General features: G+C 42.3%; 1 protein-coding gene across 1 annotated transcript in view; it reads right to left on the bottom strand.

Annotated features, from left to right (window-relative positions):
* The window catches only part of LOC116999016 (telomere-associated protein RIF1-like), a 29,257-nt gene that overhangs the window by 3,764 nt on the left and 6,323 nt on the right, over window positions 1-19,170 (bottom strand). The window contains exons 7-30 of the mRNA XM_033065302.1: window positions 19,024-19,116; window positions 18,798-18,936; window positions 17,829-17,980; window positions 16,689-16,806; window positions 15,465-15,635; window positions 14,200-14,310; window positions 13,925-13,987; window positions 13,239-13,339; window positions 12,697-12,783; window positions 12,367-12,440; window positions 12,100-12,280; window positions 11,215-11,322; window positions 10,834-10,983; window positions 9,338-9,437; window positions 8,369-8,633; window positions 6,678-6,720; window positions 6,217-6,419; window positions 5,976-6,075; window positions 5,494-5,637; window positions 5,049-5,191; window positions 4,309-4,398; window positions 4,179-4,233; window positions 2,744-3,616; window positions 668-2,389 (exon numbers count right to left, since the gene is read on the bottom strand). Of these exons, the coding sequence (XP_032921193.1) occupies window positions 668-2,389; window positions 2,744-3,616; window positions 4,179-4,233; window positions 4,309-4,398; window positions 5,049-5,191; window positions 5,494-5,637; window positions 5,976-6,075; window positions 6,217-6,419; window positions 6,678-6,720; window positions 8,369-8,633; window positions 9,338-9,437; window positions 10,834-10,983; window positions 11,215-11,322; window positions 12,100-12,280; window positions 12,367-12,440; window positions 12,697-12,783; window positions 13,239-13,339; window positions 13,925-13,987; window positions 14,200-14,310; window positions 15,465-15,635; window positions 16,689-16,806; window positions 17,829-17,980; window positions 18,798-18,936; window positions 19,024-19,116 (5,286 nt within the window). The remainder of the gene's footprint in view (window positions 1-667; window positions 2,390-2,743; window positions 3,617-4,178; window positions 4,234-4,308; window positions 4,399-5,048; window positions 5,192-5,493; window positions 5,638-5,975; window positions 6,076-6,216; window positions 6,420-6,677; window positions 6,721-8,368; window positions 8,634-9,337; window positions 9,438-10,833; window positions 10,984-11,214; window positions 11,323-12,099; window positions 12,281-12,366; window positions 12,441-12,696; window positions 12,784-13,238; window positions 13,340-13,924; window positions 13,988-14,199; window positions 14,311-15,464; window positions 15,636-16,688; window positions 16,807-17,828; window positions 17,981-18,797; window positions 18,937-19,023; window positions 19,117-19,170) is intronic.

Raw genomic sequence — 19,170 nt, 5'->3', positions numbered from 1 at the left:
CAGGGGGAAGAGCCCAACATTTCTTACCAAGATAAAAACAGAGGTTTTGGGACACTAAGGGAGCCCCTTTCTCCACTGGACTCCAGAGGAAAACCGGATTTCTCCACATCCCCACTGGAGCTCCGGAGGGAAACTGCACCTTGTCCAGGAGCACTGCTCCAGCTGAGCCACATCTGTCACTGCAGGAGGATGCAGCCACCATGGGATGGGACTGCTGCCAACACCCTGCCTGACGGGTGTCAGGTTGTACTCTGACTGTGTCAGGGTTTGGGGTTTGTTCTTTGTAGTGCTGTATTTCTATTTTAATTTCCCTAGTAAAGAACTGTTATTCCTAATTCCCATATCTTTGCCTGAGAGCCCCTTGATTTCAAATTACAATAATGTGGAGGGAGAGGGTTTACATTCTGCATTTCAAAGAGAAGCTCCTGCCTTTCTCAGCAGACACCTGTCCTCTTAAAACAGCAACTTTTCCTTCTTTGTCCATATATAAGCAGCACCTGATTATAAGCCGCACTTTGGGGTTGGACCAAAATTTCAGTCAAGATGGTGCAGCTTATAATCGTGAAATTACTGTACTCACAATGCAAACCATTAATTCAACACATCTGGAATGACTCCAGTTCCTCATCCCAGCTGTGCTGAGTGCCACCCAACTCCCATGGAATACCTTGTTGGCAGGGGACAGGGAATCATCCTCCTGGCTCCTTTTGACCCCTCTCTTCAGGATGCTGGTGGAGGGGGAGGCTGAGGGGGACCAGGTGCAGCGGGCCTGGAGGCTGGTGGGGCTTTCAGCCACCTGCACTTGGGGCCCCCCTTCCACCTTCAGAGGGGAATCCACGCTGGTGTTTGCCAAGGCCAGGTTCTCAGGCACTTTTATTTCAGTTTTCACTGATTCATCCTTCATGTCTTCATCTGGAACACAAGTTTCTACAGCAGAGGTCTCAGCTTCTTTAACCTCCTGATCTCCTTCTATCTCCTTCATCTCCTTCTCCTCAGGTTTGCTGTCAACACTCAGCTCCTCAGGCACCTCTTCCAGTTGTCCATTTTCATTTATTTCTTCCTTTTCTGCAGCTGCTGGTTCTTCCCCTTGGTCCCCTGCATCCAGGCAGCTCTCCCTGGGCTCTTCAGCAACACTCTCAGGCAGAACCTGCTCTGTTTGCTCCTTCTGCTCAGCAGGTTCCTTGATTTCCTCCATGGACTCGGTGCTTTCAGCAGCTGAACCCTCTGGATTCTCTGGTTTCTCCTCCTCCACCACCACGCTGCTGCCCTCCAGGTTTTCCAGAGCCATTCCCTGGCTTTCCAAGCTGAAGGTGCTGAGCTCCTTGGGAGTGTGCATTGGAGTGCTCATCCCACATGGAGCCAGGGCCAAGCTCTCCTCCAGGTCTGAGTGACCACAAACATCCTCAGGTGTCTGAGCTGGGCTGCTCTCAGCCTCCTCCAGCTCAGGATCTTCCTCCTTCTTTAGCTCAGTCAACTTTTCTTCAGTCACCTGCTGCTTTGGCTTTTTAAAGCAGCAATCACAGCTCTTCATTTTTTTCACCCTTTTGCTTCTCTTGCTCTGGCACACATGGCTTTGCACAGAGGAGGGCTCAGCATCTGAAGCTGCTTCTGCACAGTCCTCTGGGCTGCTCTGCTTCTCCTCCTGTTTGCTCTCCTCTGCTGCTTTCCCATCCTGCTCAGATACACAGGGGCTGCTCAGAGACTCCATGGATGCATCACCCTTGCTCTGCTCCACGCTGGTGTCCTGCAGAGCACCTGAACTCTCAGAGCTGCCAGACCCCACAGCTTCTCCAGCAGCTGCAGGAATTTCCTGGCTCTCCAGGCCACCTGGATCAGCTGGCTCTGCAGCAGCTGGCTCTGCAGCAGCTGGCACTGTGCTGACCTCAGCATCACCTTCACTTGGCTCCACTGGACTCTTGGCTTCATTTTCCTGGGAAGATTCCTCAAGGCTCTGGCTCCCTGCCTGTCCCTCTTTCAATTTTCCTTCAAGAGAATTGCTTTTACTCTTCACTTTTATGGCTTTCTTTTTCTTTGTGCTCTCCTCCTTGCCCTCAGAGCTGTCAGCCTCAGAGTTTTCTAGGCTGGACAGCAAACCTTGGGAGGATCTCCTGGTGTGGTAACGTGGGCGCTCCACCCTCTGCCCTGCAGTGCTGAGGCTGCCCTGAGCCTCCCCCTCAGGCTTGGGGGAATCTTCTGCCCTCCTGCCACCTCTGCTCCCCTCCTCCTCCAGGCCCTTGCAAGCAGCAGAGTCCCTGGAGCTCCTCTCCTCTGCCACTCTCTCAGCTTGGCTGCTCTCTTTTGTGCTTTCTGTTGTTTTCCCAGGAGTTCCTTTCTGCTTTTGGGATCCATCTCCTTTCCCCTGGGACAGCTTCTTCTGCCCAGCTTTCTCCTCCTCTTTCCTCCTGTCTTTCTTTGTGAATCCATCCTCCTTCTTCTCCTCCTCTTTCCTTCTGTCTCTCTTTGGGAGCCCAACCTCCTTCTTCTCCTCCTCTTTCCTCCTGTCTTTCTTTGGCAGCCCATCCTCTTTCTCTTCTTTCCTCCTGTCTCTCTTTGGCAGCCCATCCTCTTTCTCTTCTTTCTTCTTGTCTTTCTTTGGCAGCCCATCCTCTTTTTCTTCTTTCTTCTTGTCTCTCTTTGGGAGCCCATCTTCTTTCTCTTCTTTCTTCTTGTCTCTCTTTGGGAGCCCATCCTCTTTCTCTTCTTTCTTCTTGTCTCTCTTTGGGAGCCCATCCTCCTTCTTCACCTCCTCTTTCCTCCTGTCTCTCTTTGGGAGCCCATCCTCCTTCTCCTGGCTCCCTGAGCTCTCCAGAGTCTCAGGGCGTCTCCTGGTGGAGCGCCGGAGCTGTTTCTGGTGAGGGGATGCTGCTGGCACCTGGCTCTCATCCCCTGGGGTCTGCTCAGAGCAGCTGCTGCTGTCTGGGGGGGTGTTTTCTTTTGAGTCCATGTCCAGCTCCTGGCTATTTTCCACTTCTGGGGCTGCATCCTCGGTTTTCTGGCTGTCTGGCTCTGAGGAGGGCAGAGCCTGGGACTGGCTCAGCAGGGCATCCTCCCCTGCAGAGCCCAGCTCAGCACTGCCTTCCAGGCTGTCAGAGGCCAGGGACTCCTCTGACCTGCCCTGGAGCTTGGATTTATTGCCCTGCAGCTCCATCTTGCTCTGCCGCCGCGTCACCCTGCGCTCGCACTTGGGAGTGTCTTTATTTTCCTCTCCAGATTTCTCTGCCTTAGCACTGGCCTTGCTGCCACTGCTGTTCTCCTGTGGGGCTGCCTCAGGAGCAGTCCCAGGCAGCTCCAGCACAGAGCTCAGGGGGGCTGGGCTGAAGGGCCTGCTCTCTGCAGACCCAAATTTCTCCAGGGTGATGAAGGACTGGCGCCGGCTCACGGGCTGGGGCGTGCCGGAGATGATGTCACTGGAGGTTGAGCTGCTGGTGACATTTGAGGTGTCCTCCTTCTCTGCTGGGGCCTCCTGGGAAGCTGCTTCCACAGAACTGGTCTCCATTGCCTCTCCAAAGGATGGTTCCTCTGGGATCATCTCAGCTGTCTCATTTTTGGCCTCCCCCTCGCTGCTGCAGGCCGGGCTCTCCTCTGAGTGACATCCTTCACTCTCTGCCTTCTCCTCCTGTCCCAAAATGTCAACAGCAAAGTGTTTGTCCTAGGAATCAAAGGGAACAGTTGTGCTTGTCTTATGAATATAATCTAACAGTGCAATAGAAAATAAAACACCCACAAGGTTTTTCTGATCACCCTTGCAAGGTTTTCTAATCACCCTTCCTCCAAATGATTTAACTATGGGTAGCTAGAAACAACACTTTTAATTCCAACCCAAGGAACTCCAAAAATGTTTGAAGTTCTGTTGTATTTTACCTGGTCTGATGGGCACTACAGCTGTTCAGGAATTCCTCCCCAGAGGGGATTTAGGGTTTACAATCTTTATCCCAATAAAATGTTGTGCCAGCACAGGCCCATGAGTGATGAGAAACTGCTCACACAAAACCTCCCATTGTGAATTCAAACACCCAATGACTGGGTCTGTCAGGAATAAAGGATATAAAGCAGAACCCAGCACTGCAGTGGTGCTGAATTTTCTCTCACTTGGTGCTGAGAATGGAAAACAAATCCCAAAACCTCTCATGTTATGGCAGAAACTCTTATTTTAATCACATCAGACAATGGGAAATTACCTGAGCTTGGTCTGCAGGCTCTTCTTTGGCATTTTCCACTAAAGGTGGCACCTCCCTAAAAGAGAATTACTGAAATCAGGGTTGCTGCCAAAGGAGACAACAGTGAGCACACTGGGCACTCCTGACTTACAGAGAATCCTCCTGGCTCTGGGTGTACTGGGAAAACGAGCTGGTGTCCTGGGAGGCATCCAGGGTGTTGTACATGGCAGGAATATCAGCTCTGGAACACAGCAGCAATGGCAGTCAGACTCCTCTCTGCAATTATCAGCTCCTCATTTCATGGACATGATTATCAGCTGTATTATATTTTTATTTTTGGGGATAAAAGCTCTCATTGGGATCCCTCTCTGCAAAGAATCCACCACAACCCAGAGGAGTTCCTGCCACAAGTCCCGCTCACCCTGCCTCTGCTGCCTAAGCACTCCAATGTTATATTCTCACATTAAAAAAATCATTTCAAAGATTCTTTTGCAAAAAAGATGAGTCTTGGGAGTATCCTAGTTTCTGACTGACTCAAGAAATCCTTTCCTCAGATTGTTTTGCCCAATCCTTTCATTTCCACGATTTATGAAAAAAGACATTTTTTATTTCACACTGCAAGTGAGTCACAAAGAAAAAATCTAAACTCAAATTCCCAAACTCCAAACACACTAGAGAGAGTGCATTTAACCAGAAGAGGAAATGCAATTGCAAGGATAATTTGGTTGCTTTAAAACAGCAAAGCAAAGAACTCTCTTAGCTTTAAACTCAATAACTTGGATGGAAGAACAAGACTCAGTCACCTGTGGTGGTGTGAGAAACAGGAACTGAAGTTAAGTCAAGCTCAAGGAATGACATTTCACATCAAGTTTAAAACAATAAATGACAGACCTCTTTGACCTAAGCACTTCTTTCTGATGTTCTGTCAATATTCTTGGTTTTGTTTCTGGAGGAATAAACACAAAATCCACAGATTTCTCCTCTTCCAGAAGCGTCTCACTTGTTGTCTTAGGAGATGAAAATTCTAGTTTTAACTGCAGAAAGATAAAAACCCAAATCCTGGGTTAGGAACAAGAGAGGAACTGAAAATCAGGAATTCCTGAAGGACACAATTCCCTCTCTGGGAGGGATCTGCCCAGCCCAAAACCCACCAAACCCCAAATCTGCCACAATCTCCAGCCACAGTGAGGACTGAGGGTTTTTTTACCACCCTCACACCCAGAGAATTCTGACAGGAATTTTAAATCAGACTGTGCTGGAAAAACAAATATTTCAGCACCATCAAAGTGCAGATTTTGTGCTGAAGATGCTGGGTTTGATCCCAGGACAGCTTTACCTTGGCAGGGGTTGCTTGCAGGTTCCTGGACTTGTCTTTGCCATCATTTTTTGGTTCACTTGTCTGTGCCAATATTGAATCTCGTTTCTGGCCCACCTTCACATCCATCCCACCGATCGTTGCATCCAGCTGGGAATTCTCCATCTATTCAGACAAAACCACACTGAATGCACTGTGGGAAGGAACTCCAAGCTCACAAACCCAACCTGTGGTAATTTCCTAGAATAAAACCATCTCACACTCACAAATTTCCTCTAAATGACATAGAGGACAACTTAAAAATTATTTCAAATAAATTCCTAGAACCCAAAATTTACAATGCAGGAAGTGTAAGAACCAGTTGAGTGTTCTGACAGTGTTAATCCAGCAGAGTTTATCATTCTAAACATGAAACCACTGCAGTTCAATCTGATTCAAAATCCCAACTGACTTTTCAATCCCTGCTGAACAAATTCCCGTGAAAATCCCAACAAAATATTCACCATGTCAGAGAAGGGGCCACTGCACTCCTCAGACATCTCAATGCTTTCAAAACCAGGCAGCAGCAGAGGGATTTTCTTTTTGGCTTGGCTTAACACAGACCTGCTCCACCAAAAAAAAAAAAAAAACAAAAACAAAGAAAGAATTTCAGATTGACGAGAGGAGGAAAAGCTCAAATAAAGAACCAGAACAGCTTGTGAGCTCTTCCTGTGAAGGTGTGCAGAATAAAAATGAGTTTCTTACTTGAGTTCCTGGGGGTAGGTGAGTGAGGAGGCCTTGGCAAAGGTGCAGTTCCAGAGCTGGGCACTCTGCTGCCGCAGCTGCTTGTTCCTGTGCTGGAAGGCCACGCAGAGCAGGGGGCTGAGCTGCTGCAGCAGCTCCGAGTCACAGGAGCCCGGGCAGTGGCACTGCAGGCACTGCAGGATCTCTGCCAGCAGCTTCTCCAGCTCAGGGAGAACAAAAAAAAACAAACCAACAGGGGTTTCATGTCAAAATTTGCCACTAAAACCTGTAATGATTAGTTTGGTTTAAGGTTTGTTATTGCAGCACGAAATGTCGCAGCACAAAGTCCAACAGCTGAGTGCTCCTCAAAAATTTAAACATTAAATCTCATTAAACCCACCCTCATCTCATTTCTAATTTTTATTTTTATACAGAACTGTGCTGTCCCACATCCCCCCCAGTGATTTCTGCAGCAGAGTTACCTTGTTGTTCAGGTTGCTGTAGACCTTGGGGGCCTCAGGGAGCCTGCCAAAACAAATTCAATTAATTCCTATTTTGTGGGTTCATTATATCATCACAAGTGAGTGAGTTTTTCCTCACCCTCACCTGTTTCTCTCGTAGAACACCACTACTTCCCCATAACTCTGCTGTTTTTTCCCCACTCACCTGTTTCTTTCATAGAACACCATTTTCCCCACCACTCACCATTTTTTCCCCACCACTCTCCACTATTTTCCTCACCCTCACCTGTTTCTCACGTAGAACACCATATCCCCAACACTCACCCGTTTTTCCATAAAACACCATTTTTTTCCCCACCACTCTCCATTATTTTCCCTAGTACTCACCATTTTTTTCCACACCTCTCACCTGTTTTTTCCCCACACTCACCTGTTTTTCCATAAAAAAACACCTTTTCCCCCACCACTCACCATTATTCTCCCCACTCACCTGTTTCTCTCGTAGAACACCATTTTCCCCTACCACTCACCTGTTTTTCCATAACCCCCATTCCCCAACACTCACCTGTTTTTCCATAAAAAACCATTTTTTTCCCCCACACTCACCTGTTTCTCTCATAAAACACCATTTTTTTCCCCAGCACTCTGTTGGCTTTTCCCCACTCACCTATTTCTCTCGTTGAACACCATTTTCCCCCACATCACTCACAGTTTTTTTCCCCACCACTCACCATTATTTTCCCCACCACTCACCATTTTTTCTCCCCACTCTCACCTGTTTCTCTCATAGAACACCATTATTTTTCCCCACCCACCTGTTTCTCTCATAGAACACCATTTCCCCACCACTCACCTGTTTCTCTCTTAGAACACCATTTTTTCCCCAGAACTCTGCTGTTTTTTCCCCACCCACCTGCTTTTCCATAAAACCCCATTGTTTTCCCCACCACTCTCCATTTTTACCCCACCTCTCACCATTTTTCCCCCACTCTCACCTGTTTCTCTCGTAGAACACCATTTCCCCCACACTCACCTGTTTTTCCTTAAAGCCCATTCCCATCACTCACTATTTTTTTTCCCCACACTCACCTGTTTTTCTTGTAGGACACCATTTTCCCCCACCACTCACCATTATTTTCCCCACCCACCTGTTTCTCTCGTAGAACACCATTTTCCCCAACACCCACCTGTTTCCCCATAAAACACCATTATTTTCCCCAGCACTCACCATTATTTTCCCCACCTCTCACCTGTTTTTCCATAAAACACCATTATTTTCCCCAGCACTCACCTGTTTTCCCATAACCCCCATTTCCCCACCACTCTCCATTTTTTCCCCACTCACCTATTTCTCTCGTAGAACACCATTTCCCCAACACCCACCTGTTTTTCCATAAACCACCATTATTTTCCCCACCTCTCACCAATTTTTCCCCACCTCTCACCTGTTTTTTCCCCACCACTCACCATTATTTTCCCCACACTATCCATTTTTTCCCCACCTCTCACCTGTTTTTTCCCCACCACCCACCATTATTTTCCCCACCCTCACCCGTTTCTCGTAGAACACCATATCCCCAACACTCACCTGTTTTTCCATAAACCACCATTATTTTCCCCACCTCTCACCAATTTTTCCCCACCTCTCACCTGTTTTTTCCCCACCACTCACCATTATTTTCCCCACACTATCCATTTTTCCCCACCCTCACCTGTTTCTCTTGTAGAACAGGGCCAGGGGCTGCCCGAAGATGCCGAGCGCGGCTCCCAGCAGCGAGGGCAGCGCGATGTGGCTGAGCAGGGCGTGCAGGGCACCCAGCAGGGAGGGCCCCAGGGCTCCCAGGGGCTCTGCCAGCTCCTCCTGAGAGCTCAGCTCGTGGAAGGAGCTCAGCAGCAGCAGCAGCAGCTTGAACAGGGAGCTGAGCTTGCCCAGGGGCTCCTTCTTCTTCTTAGCCCAGTCCGTGGGGGTCTGCGGGGCTGAGATGCAAAAATTCCATTTGAAATTGGATTTATTTTATTTAACTAACATGGCACACAACAAAAGAACATTGAGTCTGCATGAGGCAGAACTCAGACTGCCAAATTACATCTATAAATAAGAGTTTAAAAATTGATTTAACAGCTTAAACTCATTTCAATGCACAATTTTATCTGGTTTATGTTCTTATTTCTATTTCTGGCTGCTCAGACTCTGCTTTTGAGGTTTTAATGCCTCTTGAAAATAAATATCCACTCCTCAGATACACAAATTGTGGAACAGATGAACAGGAGGGAAGCAGAAATATAAATTTTTATTAGTTTATTTATTTGAAGTTTTTACTTCATTCATAAATTTGTAAATGAAGTCTTTACTTCATCATGAACATTTCCAATTAAACCATTTCATTCCTTCAGCAGCCCAACACTTTTTAACTTTAACAAAAAAAAAAAAACTCCTTCATTTTACACCTTGAACAAATTCCCATGGGGCAGAGAAATGATAAATAGCTTTTCACTCAATTATGCTTTTTTTTGAAATTATTTCCTCAGCTTTAGCAGTTTAAGTGGGAACAGGAAACAAACAAAAAAAAAAGAGTATTTTATACACAATGACCCTCTGTCTTCTGTTAAACTCTGATTTTTTACCAACTCTTGATGCCACACACAGGAACACCAATTTTTTTTTAAAAGTATTTCCTTACATCTGTTTTTGGGCTGGAATTTTGTCCCATAGGGGGCAAAGTTGATGCAGTCAACCATGACTGACACAAGGTGGGTGAGACCTTCCAGCATGGGAAACACCTGGGGAGGAAACAGAGATCAGAAATCAATCAGAAAAAAAATCAATCAGAAAAAAAATCAACCAGCAGACACAAAAATCAATCAGAAAGAAAATCAACCAGCAAAAGCAGAAATCAATCAGCAGAAACAAAAAAAATCAATTAAAAAAAAAAAAAAGAAATCAACCAGTAAAAGCAGAAATCAATCAGGAGACACAAAAATCAAGCAGAAAAAAAATATCAAAAGCAGAAACCAATCAGGAGAAACAAAAATCAATCCTCAAATGAGCAACAATGCCAGGGTAAACCACATTGGGTGTTCAGGACAGAAAAAAAACAACTTTTAATGAAAGGTGGGTGAAATTGTTCTGCATGATCAGGTCAGGCTGATCAAAATTCCATTTAAAATCCATTTTTACACTGAGGATGAGTTTCTCATTTCAGGAATTCAGACAGAAATGGTGTCCAAAGCAGCAAAGAGCTGGGAGAAGGGGCCACATTTAGGAGAAATCAATAAAATAAAATTCAAGTTCAAGGGTCACTGTGCTCAAGGACAAAGCCTTGAAAAGTCATGACAGGCACAACAATTCAGGTGCCATTAACACCAGAGCACAAATCATTTTTAGTGCACAGAAAAAGAAAATCAAAGTTGTTTTTTGTCCTCTCAATCCACCTATATCAAGCCAAAGTTGCTTTAAAAGTTTAAAAGCTCACTCATTGTGAGCTAAAAGAAGTTTCACACTGAATTTTTAAATTAAGTTTGGCTTGTTTAGTGATGACTGATTTTTGGAAATGATCTTTATTGTCAGGATACAGTAGCATCCAAGGCAGGTTCCAATGCTGCCATCCTCTAAATTCCAGGTTTTCAAATTCCATTTTTTTCTTTCTTTCACAGGATTTTTTTTCCCAAGTGAACTTTAAGCACGAAGGATTTTTTAATCCTTAAAAATCCATTTAAATTAAATGTTCATTCCTCTCCCCTTGTGGTGTGAGTTTGGGAATAGGCAATTTAGGTAACAAATGAATGATTCTTTCAGAAGCTTTCTTTTTTATTCAGCTTTAGGAGTAAAATCTTTCCATTTTAGTGTACAAGGCTGATGGTTCCATGTTCCTAACTGCAGTTAGATTTGTGATATTTATAAACACATTTCACTGGACAAATCCCCTTTACCACCACACTGACCCTCACTAACCATTATTATTAATTAGAAAACGAATCTAAAATCTGAATATTCAAACCTTATAATTATTTTTACTCCCTTCTTTAATTTCTCTACCAACTCCTGTCAGCAAAAAAAAAATTCTTAAATTTTTTAAGTCTCACCCGAACCACTCCACGCTGCAGAAATTCGATGTAAAAATGTGTTATAAATTCTAATTTTAAAAAGAATCTGCTAAAGGATGTGTTTTATACTCACTACTGGAGTTTCACCTTCTAGCCCAGATAGTATTTTGGCACAAAGTTCTTCACAGCACAGGTTTTCTTCTGCTGTTGCAACCAGAGCAGCACAGCGAGCGAAAGCTCGGTACAGGTCTGACCACGAGCGCAGCAAGGATTTCAAAGTTGCCTTGAAAAGAGAGGAAAAGTTGAGAAATATCAATATCTGTGCACAGAGAAAAACTTGATTTGTTTTTATTTTATTGTAATATATTTTATTTTTCTGTCAAAACTTTAGGGTTTTAAGTTTAGGGTTTTAAATCCGTGGTACAAATAGGTATTGTAAAAAACCCAGCTCTGGGAGTTCAGGGATTTTATAAAAAATAATTGTTTGGAATGAATTTGATTCATTTGTTGTTACCTGTGGGAATCCCTGAGTGGGGAAAATGTGGGATACTGGCAGCAGCAAAGCACTGTACACAGCACTGAAGTTGTGCTCCAGGGCATCCCCCTGGTTCACCTCGTTATTCTGCAACAACAAAAAATTTTATGGTTCATATTATTCATTTTTTCATACTTTGTCTGTTAAATAAAGAGTTTTTTCCACTTTTCTCCAAGGAGATTATCTCCCAAACCAGCTGAGAGAAGAGCTGCTGAAATCTGACCCCTTTGGGAAGGCTCCTCCCAAATTTTGTCTTAAACTGGGACATGAATGAAGCTGCAAAACTGGGATGACAAATCAGGCAGCTCCTGATTCACTGCCATAAACCCAGTTTGAAATAAGATATTCTGCTTTTCCAAAGCTCAGGAGGATCCTGCTAGCCAAGGGTAAAAAGCTGTTTAAGAATTAAACAAATCCATCAGGAAATATCTGATGAATTTCTCACTATTTCAGAAATGATGGCCACACACTGCTGCAAATATTCACAGCACCTAAAACCTCCTTCAGAAAATCTGTGATTTTTGGATCTAATAACTCATGAGGATTAATTAATTCAACAACTCCCACATTATATTCAATGTATTTCTAGTAAATAACAGTAAATCTCTTAAAATTATAATTTATATGGTTTTTATTGCACTAAAGATGTCTACCATGAGTAAAACTCTGGTTTAATTACAGTAATTTCACGATTATAAGCCGTATTTAAGAGTATTTAAGAGTTCCTGGAGGAAAGCTTTCCATGGTTTTTACCAGCAGGATTATGCCAAGCTATCTAATTTCAGCATCCCTTCAAGACACAAAATTCCTAAAAAAAATTCAGATAAATGCCCAAAGCTCTCCTGTGATGAGTGAATGAATTACCTGATTAATCCACTCAGTCAGAGGATTGACCACAATGCTCCACATCCTGCAGAGGTGCTCCTTGCTGCCCAGCTGCTTTGCACTCTGAGCAATGACCCCCAGCACAGAGTCACTGAAAGCCAGGGCAGAGGTGGGGCCAGACAGGGCAAAACCCACCAGGGTTTCCAGAATCTCAAAGAATCTGGGGAAGCAAATTCCACAGGTCAGAGAGTTTTAGTTTTTCCAGTTGAAATTAGAGGGGGGAAAAAATTATTAATTTATTATTACCTCTCATCTGTCACACAGCAGTCCAAGAGATTGTCATGGAAAAGTAGCTGGATCAGGAACAAAGCTGGAGTTCCCTTAAAAGAGAAATTAAGAATTTAAAATAATATTTTATCAACAATCAAATGAAATGCTGCCTCACTTCCACAAGTATTTCTATATTGTATTGTCAATATATTATAAATATATATATTGTATTGTTAATATATTCTATATTGACAACTTACAATTGTTAATTGTCACAATTCCAAAATTTGAATTCAAAATTGGCAATTCTAACACTTTAATATATAAAAAAAGGGAAAACTGCAAACCAAAGGAATTCAGACTCACATTTAAAAGATCCATATCAGCAACCTGATAAGCTGGGGATCCCAAAACTTTTGGAGGCAACTCCTTGACAGTGATATCAATGAGAGACTAAGCAGGAAGAGAGAAAAAAAAAACACATTTAAAACTATTTTTCTGATATATATATATACATATATATAATACAAGATGAGAGAAAAAAACACATTTAGATCTATTTTTTCTGATATGTATTTTTATATATAAATAATACAGGATGAGAGAAAAAAACATTTAAATATATTTTTTCTGATATATTTATGTATAGAAATAATACAGGATGAGAAAAAAAATTTAAATATATTTTTTCTGATATATATAATAATAGAAGATGAGAGAAAAAAACCCACATTTTAAATTTTTTTCTGGTTCAAATACTTTAAGCACCACCACAAATAAAAGTAAAATGGGAACAATTCCCTTCAGTTAAAAACCACAAAAAATTCCATCCAAAATGTGTTTATTTTTTTTTTTTTAGCACAGAACCCTGCTGCTCCATCTGAAAATGGATTTCAAGAAAAGCTCACCAGGATTTTCTGCACAGGTAGAGAATTTGATCTCACAGTGTTTTTTAAGGCCTGGAGTAACATGGTCAGGATTTCTGAGCCTTGTTTTTCTTTCTTATTTCCTGCAATAAAGAACATTTCCAGCATCAAACTTTAGTGCAAAAAGCAAAAAAAAAATTCTGTGTAAATTTGTAAAAATTTACAAAATGCTTCAGAGATTCAGGTAGCAATTCTGCTCATAAATGAAATTTCGAAGTTTAAATCAAAACCTCCAAGTTTCATTAGGAAATGAAAACACTTTTTTTCATTAAGGATTTGAATTTGGATAGATTAAAGTTGTGAAATACTGTATTCATCCAAAGGATGCTTCTTCATTCTCTGTTTGATTTTCAACACAGAAGTTTGCATTATTATGAATATTCTGGACTTTCCTTGGATAAAAGACATTTTTAAAACAGGAAACAACTTTTATACATCTACAGTTTACTATGGAACAGAATTTCAATGAGGAAAAAAAGGCAGTAGAGTCAAAAACTTTAATTTTTGTCTCCATTCCTCTGCATTAAAGACTTTTTTTTAAAAAATGCTTTTAAATAAAACAGAATTATTGCTTCAGATGAACCCAAAGCAATGAAACATCAATTTATGGTGCAGTTAAACCAGCTGTGACTGGTGAGCAATGGCAAATTAAAGATGAATTCAGTTACCTGCTTCAATTGCTGTTTTTACATATCCATTCATGTCCTTCCAGATAACATTCAGCAAACAATCTGCAAGGCAACCATGGTTTCACTCATTAAAAATTCAACAAAAATACAAATTGTGCTAAAGGACAGCTTTGGATTGAAGCCAAAACTCAAATTTCAATGCAAGTCAGACCAGTTCTGCTTTTTTTGATAGCACACAAAGTGTTGCTTTCTTATGTTCCCCTTGCTCATTTGATTTCCCAGAAAATGTTGAAATTTCAGCACTGAATTCTTACCAGGGACTTCTTTTCCAATTGCAACAAAGCCATCCTGAACAGCATTGATCAGAGTGCTGGCATGCTTACAAAAAAAAGAAGGGCTACTGATCAGTGGGTACTGGAGAGGCTCTACAAGAACAAAAAAGAAAAACACATCCCATAAATCAGTTACTTTGCAGTTTAAGTCACATGTTACAATACAGTGTGTGATCAAAGGTGTCTGTTCTATCACCATCTGCTGAGGGTGGGGCAGTGATCCTGATCTCTGTGGGAGATATTCTGCTAATGGGCATCCATTGAAACCAGCTGGGGCAGTGTTCTTTATCTCATGGGATATCTCCTGTTCATGGCCATGGTTTATAAACCAGCTGGGGCAGTGTTCTTTATCTCATGGGATATCTCCTGTTCATGGCCATGGTTTATAAACCAGCTGGGGCAGTGTTCTTTATCTTTTCACAACCCATCCTTCCTCCAGCCAGTCATTTTCTGCTCATGGCCATTGAGTCCCACTGTGGCACTGATAAAATTACTGCATCCCATTGGGAGTTGCTCCAGCCAGGGGGAAGAGCCCAACATTTCTTACCAAGATAAAAACAGAGGGTTTGGGACACTAAGGGAGCCCCTTTCTCCACTGGACTCCAGAGGAAAACCGGATTTCTCCACATCCCCACTGGAGCTCCGGAGGGAAACTGCACCTTGTACAGGAGCACTGCTCCAGCTGAGCCACATCTGTCACTGCAGGAGGATGCAGCCACCATGGGATGGGACTGCTGCCAACACCCTGCCTGACGGGTGTCAGGCTATACTCTGACTGTGTCAGGGTTTGGGGTTTGTTCTTTGTAGTGCTGTATTTCTATTTTAATTTCCCTAGTAAAGAACTGTTATTCCTAATTCCCATATCTTTGCCTGAGAGCCCCTTGATTTCAAAATTATAATAATTTGGAGGGAGGGGGTTTACATTCTCCATTTCAAAGAGAAGCTCCTGCCTTTCTCAGCAGACACCTGTCCTCCAAACTAAAACAGCAACTTTTCATTCTTTGTCCATATATCAGCCACACCTGATTATAAGCTGCACTTCGGGTTCGGACCAAAATTTTAGTCAAAATGGTGCGGCTTATAATGGTGAAATTACTGTAATTGTGTATTCACATCATTTTTAACATCAAAATATCTTAAAGATGACAATATTTCAAAAGTAAAACAATTTCAGTCCAATAAGAAAACATTTAGATTATGCAAATATAGAAATACATCTAATTTTTAAAATTATCAAATTTCTGTACCTAAACTAAGCACGAGTTTGTTTTGCTTTGCAAAATCCACAACTTGTGGTCCCATGAGGAAGTGGAGCAGCATCTCGATGGCCAGCAGCTGGATGGAAGGGAACTGCAGCACTCCTGCTGGGCTGCCCAGGGCCATCCTGGGAGTGCCTGGGCTCACAAATGGGAAAGGACCTGAGGGAGGAGACAGAAATGCAGAAATCACTCTCACATTCCAGGGAAAAGCCCCAAATTCCCCAGGGAAAGGAGGAATCACAGAGTGTTGCTGGCTAGAAGGCAGCTCTGACAGCCAGGCTGCTCAGATTTCTTTTTTTTTTTTTGTCAGGTATAAAAATCTGTCCTAAAATTGGAAATTCTAGGACACATTTTATTTTAAATCTCCATGCAGGCTGTGGTTACACTGAACTGCTGTTGTACAAATCTGTCACCTGGAACACAACATAAGAGATTTTGGCAAAATATTTTGACCAATTCAGCTGAGATCTCACAGAACTCAGATGAACTTTTTAAAGAAGGGAACACAAGAAACTCCCCAAATTCAGGGCATCCCTGAGACTGCTAATTACAGAATTAATGAAGAGAAGAAAATTCTAGCAGACTAGAATGGTAAATGGATGATTCCAGAAAGGGAAGAAAAACCACAAATTCTTTATTGGATATTCAGAGAAAAAGCTCAAATAGATGTGGTTTCAATATGTGGTTAAATAATTAAAATTCCTGATGGATCATCATCACTGGGCAGGGTTAGATGGGATATTGGGAAGGAATTCCTGGCTGGACAGGGCTTGGAGCAAGTTGGGATAGTGGGAGGTGTCCCTGGATGAGCTTTAAAAAAACCAAACCATTCCAGGAGCCTCTGCTGTTCAGGCAGAAACTAAAAATTCTACAGAAATTAAAGAGCACATTATCAATAGCACATGTATTAATCCATGAAAAATAGGATTTCAAACCAGAGCCCCCTTGCAACAGAGAACACAATCCAGGACATTAAAACTGCTCCTCAAACTGTGATTGGCACAACTTTTTAAACTTGAAATAATGACTGCAACAGCCTCATTTTAAATATATAAATAATAAAAAATCATATAAATCATGACCTCTGAGCACTGCAGTGACCATGCAGAAAAATCCCTGTTTTTAAGAACAATTATAAATGAAAAAGCAGAAACATGAGAAACAGAAGAGTAAAATGGAGCTGGGGATTTCAGCAGGGTGATGTCTCAGTACCTGATTTCTGCCCAGGGGTTGCTGAGCCCAGGCTGGGGGTGTTGGGGCGTGAGGGAGTTCCTGGGAATGCAGCAGCAGGATCCACACTCAGGGTGCTCTGGATTAACGGGACACAAACCTGCAAAGGGATCCCAGCAACAGCTACAGCCATAAAAAATCATTTCAAATATCCCAGACTATCCCAGCAACAGCTACAGCCATAAAAAATCATTTCAAATATCCCAGACTGCCCCAGCAACAGCTACAGCCATAAAAAATAATTTCAAATATCCCAGACTATCCCAGCAACAGCTACAGCCATAAATAATGTCAGATATCCCAGACTGTCCCAGCAACAGCTACAGCCATAAAAAATCATTTCAAATATCCCAGACTATCCCAGCAACAGCTACAGCCATAAAAAATCATTTCAAGTATCCCAGACTATCCCAGCAACAGCTACAGCCATAAAAAAATCATTTCAAATATCCCAGACTGCCCCAGCAACAGCTACAGCCATAAAAAATCATTTCAAATATCCCAGGCTGTCCCAGCAACAGCTACAGCCATAAAAAAGTCATTTCAAATACCACAGACTTGCTGCTGTTCACAAATCTGAGTTTCTGGGTATTTATAATGAATTAGAAATGTCTAATCCAACAAAAATTCCTATGGGATGCAATAGATTTTAATAACCCTAAGAAAATACTTTTCCCTCCCATCTTGAAGATGAATTTAATGAAAACCAGGTGTTGAATAGATAAAGTCCATTCCACTTACAATGTGACTGGAAATGGAACACCTGCATCATTTTTCTATCTCCCTAAATAACTGTGGTATTTTCCTCAGTTTCCCTGCAGCCTTTCCCAAGCCCACAATTCCTTGGTGAAAGGGGAAAATAGCTTTTATTGCACTAATTTATAATGACTGCACTCAGGGGAGATTTCCAGAGATGCTCCCAGGACATCGCCACAGACTCTCCAATATTTTGGGGCTGTGAGTCCCAAAAATTCCTTTAAGTCCCACACAGGGACAAGCTGGTTCCTCGAGGGGGTTTGATTTTGGTATAAAGCACAAAGGGATGAAGCAGGAATATTTTATGGTATATTTACATTTATTTATGAACTCAGAGGGGGTCAGGGTTGTTGTCACCAGGGTTACCTGTTCAAAGTTGGAGGGCAGGTGAGGTCCCAGCCTCATCAGTAAATACCACCACACCTCCAGCTTGGTGAGTGCCAGAGCTTCTGTCCTCACGTGGATGGAGCTCAGGGGCTGCATCAGCAGTTTCAGCCTTTTAGCACTGCACAGGATGTCTGGGAGATCCAAAACACAAATTATTACATCACAGCTCAGCAATATTTAATTGAACCATTGTGGTTTTCCTCAGTATATTTTAGTTTCAAATTCAACTAACAGTAATTTGCAAAACTCAACCTTTCAAATTTCTCTTACTGCTGTAATTATTGCCTAGAACAACTCTGGAAAAATCAAGTGTTTCTTTTCAATATCAAGATTAAAATTAAATTTTCTGAATTCCAACCTGACCCTGGTGGAGAAGGGAGGTTGGATCCAACCTGACCCATTTTGGGATTCTGTGATAAAACAGAAGAAACTCCCTCTTGCTTGTTCTGTTGGGCCCCATGTGCTCCACAAACTGAGTTTTTTTCTTCAGAACACAGAGAACCACAATCAAGGTAAAAAATATTGTGTTTTGACACAGGTTGACTAAAAAGCTCTCCTCTAAAACAACTTTTTTTAATACCTCTGGAATCCTGAAGTGTTTCCTTTCTCCAGTTAAACCACACCATCCAAAATAAAAGACACAGAATGTTTTATTCTCTATTTCATTGCTGTTTGAATCGATTACAGCACTACAGAACAAGACTGACTCATTTTATTCTATTTCTAGCACTCCCAGAAGAAAAATTAGGAATAGAACAAATGACCAAACTATCACCTTGCCTCAAAAAGAAAACAAAACAAGAAAAAAAATTTTAGCTGTGTACACACAATAAATTTTTATGCACCATTATGTGGATATTCAGTGGTATCAATCCATTAACTACTAACAGAATATTTTTTCCAGGCAAAACAAGTCAAGTTATTATTTTTTTTTTTTTTTAAATCTACCTGGATTTAGGGCAAAATTATCAATGAGGCTCTTCCATGCAATGAAGGCAATTTTCTTCACCACGGGGGAGCCGCTGCGGAACCCCAGCTCCTCCAGCTGCAGCAGGGAGTTGATGAAGCTGCCACTGCGGTGCAGGGTCTGAGCAGGAAGAAATTCAGAATTAAACACATTTCTGCTGTTAACAACTCCTTTTTTTTGCTAAAGATTTGCTGCCTTGCTGTTTACCTTGCCAAGCAACCTGACAAACAGGGGCCACAGCTTGAGCACGAAGGTCTCGTTTTTGGCAGAGAAGAGTTTCTGGAGTTCTGAAATTAATTTCTGCAGGCAGAAAAAAACAGATTTCAAATATTCTAAAAACTACACACTCATACC

This window comes from Catharus ustulatus, chromosome 7 (assembly GCF_009819885.2).
Source record: "Catharus ustulatus isolate bCatUst1 chromosome 7, bCatUst1.pri.v2, whole genome shotgun sequence".
Lineage (NCBI taxonomy): Eukaryota > Metazoa > Chordata > Aves > Passeriformes > Turdidae > Catharus > Catharus ustulatus.
Note: the sequence above shows the minus strand (reverse complement) of the source record. Positions and strands in the feature narration are given on the sequence as shown.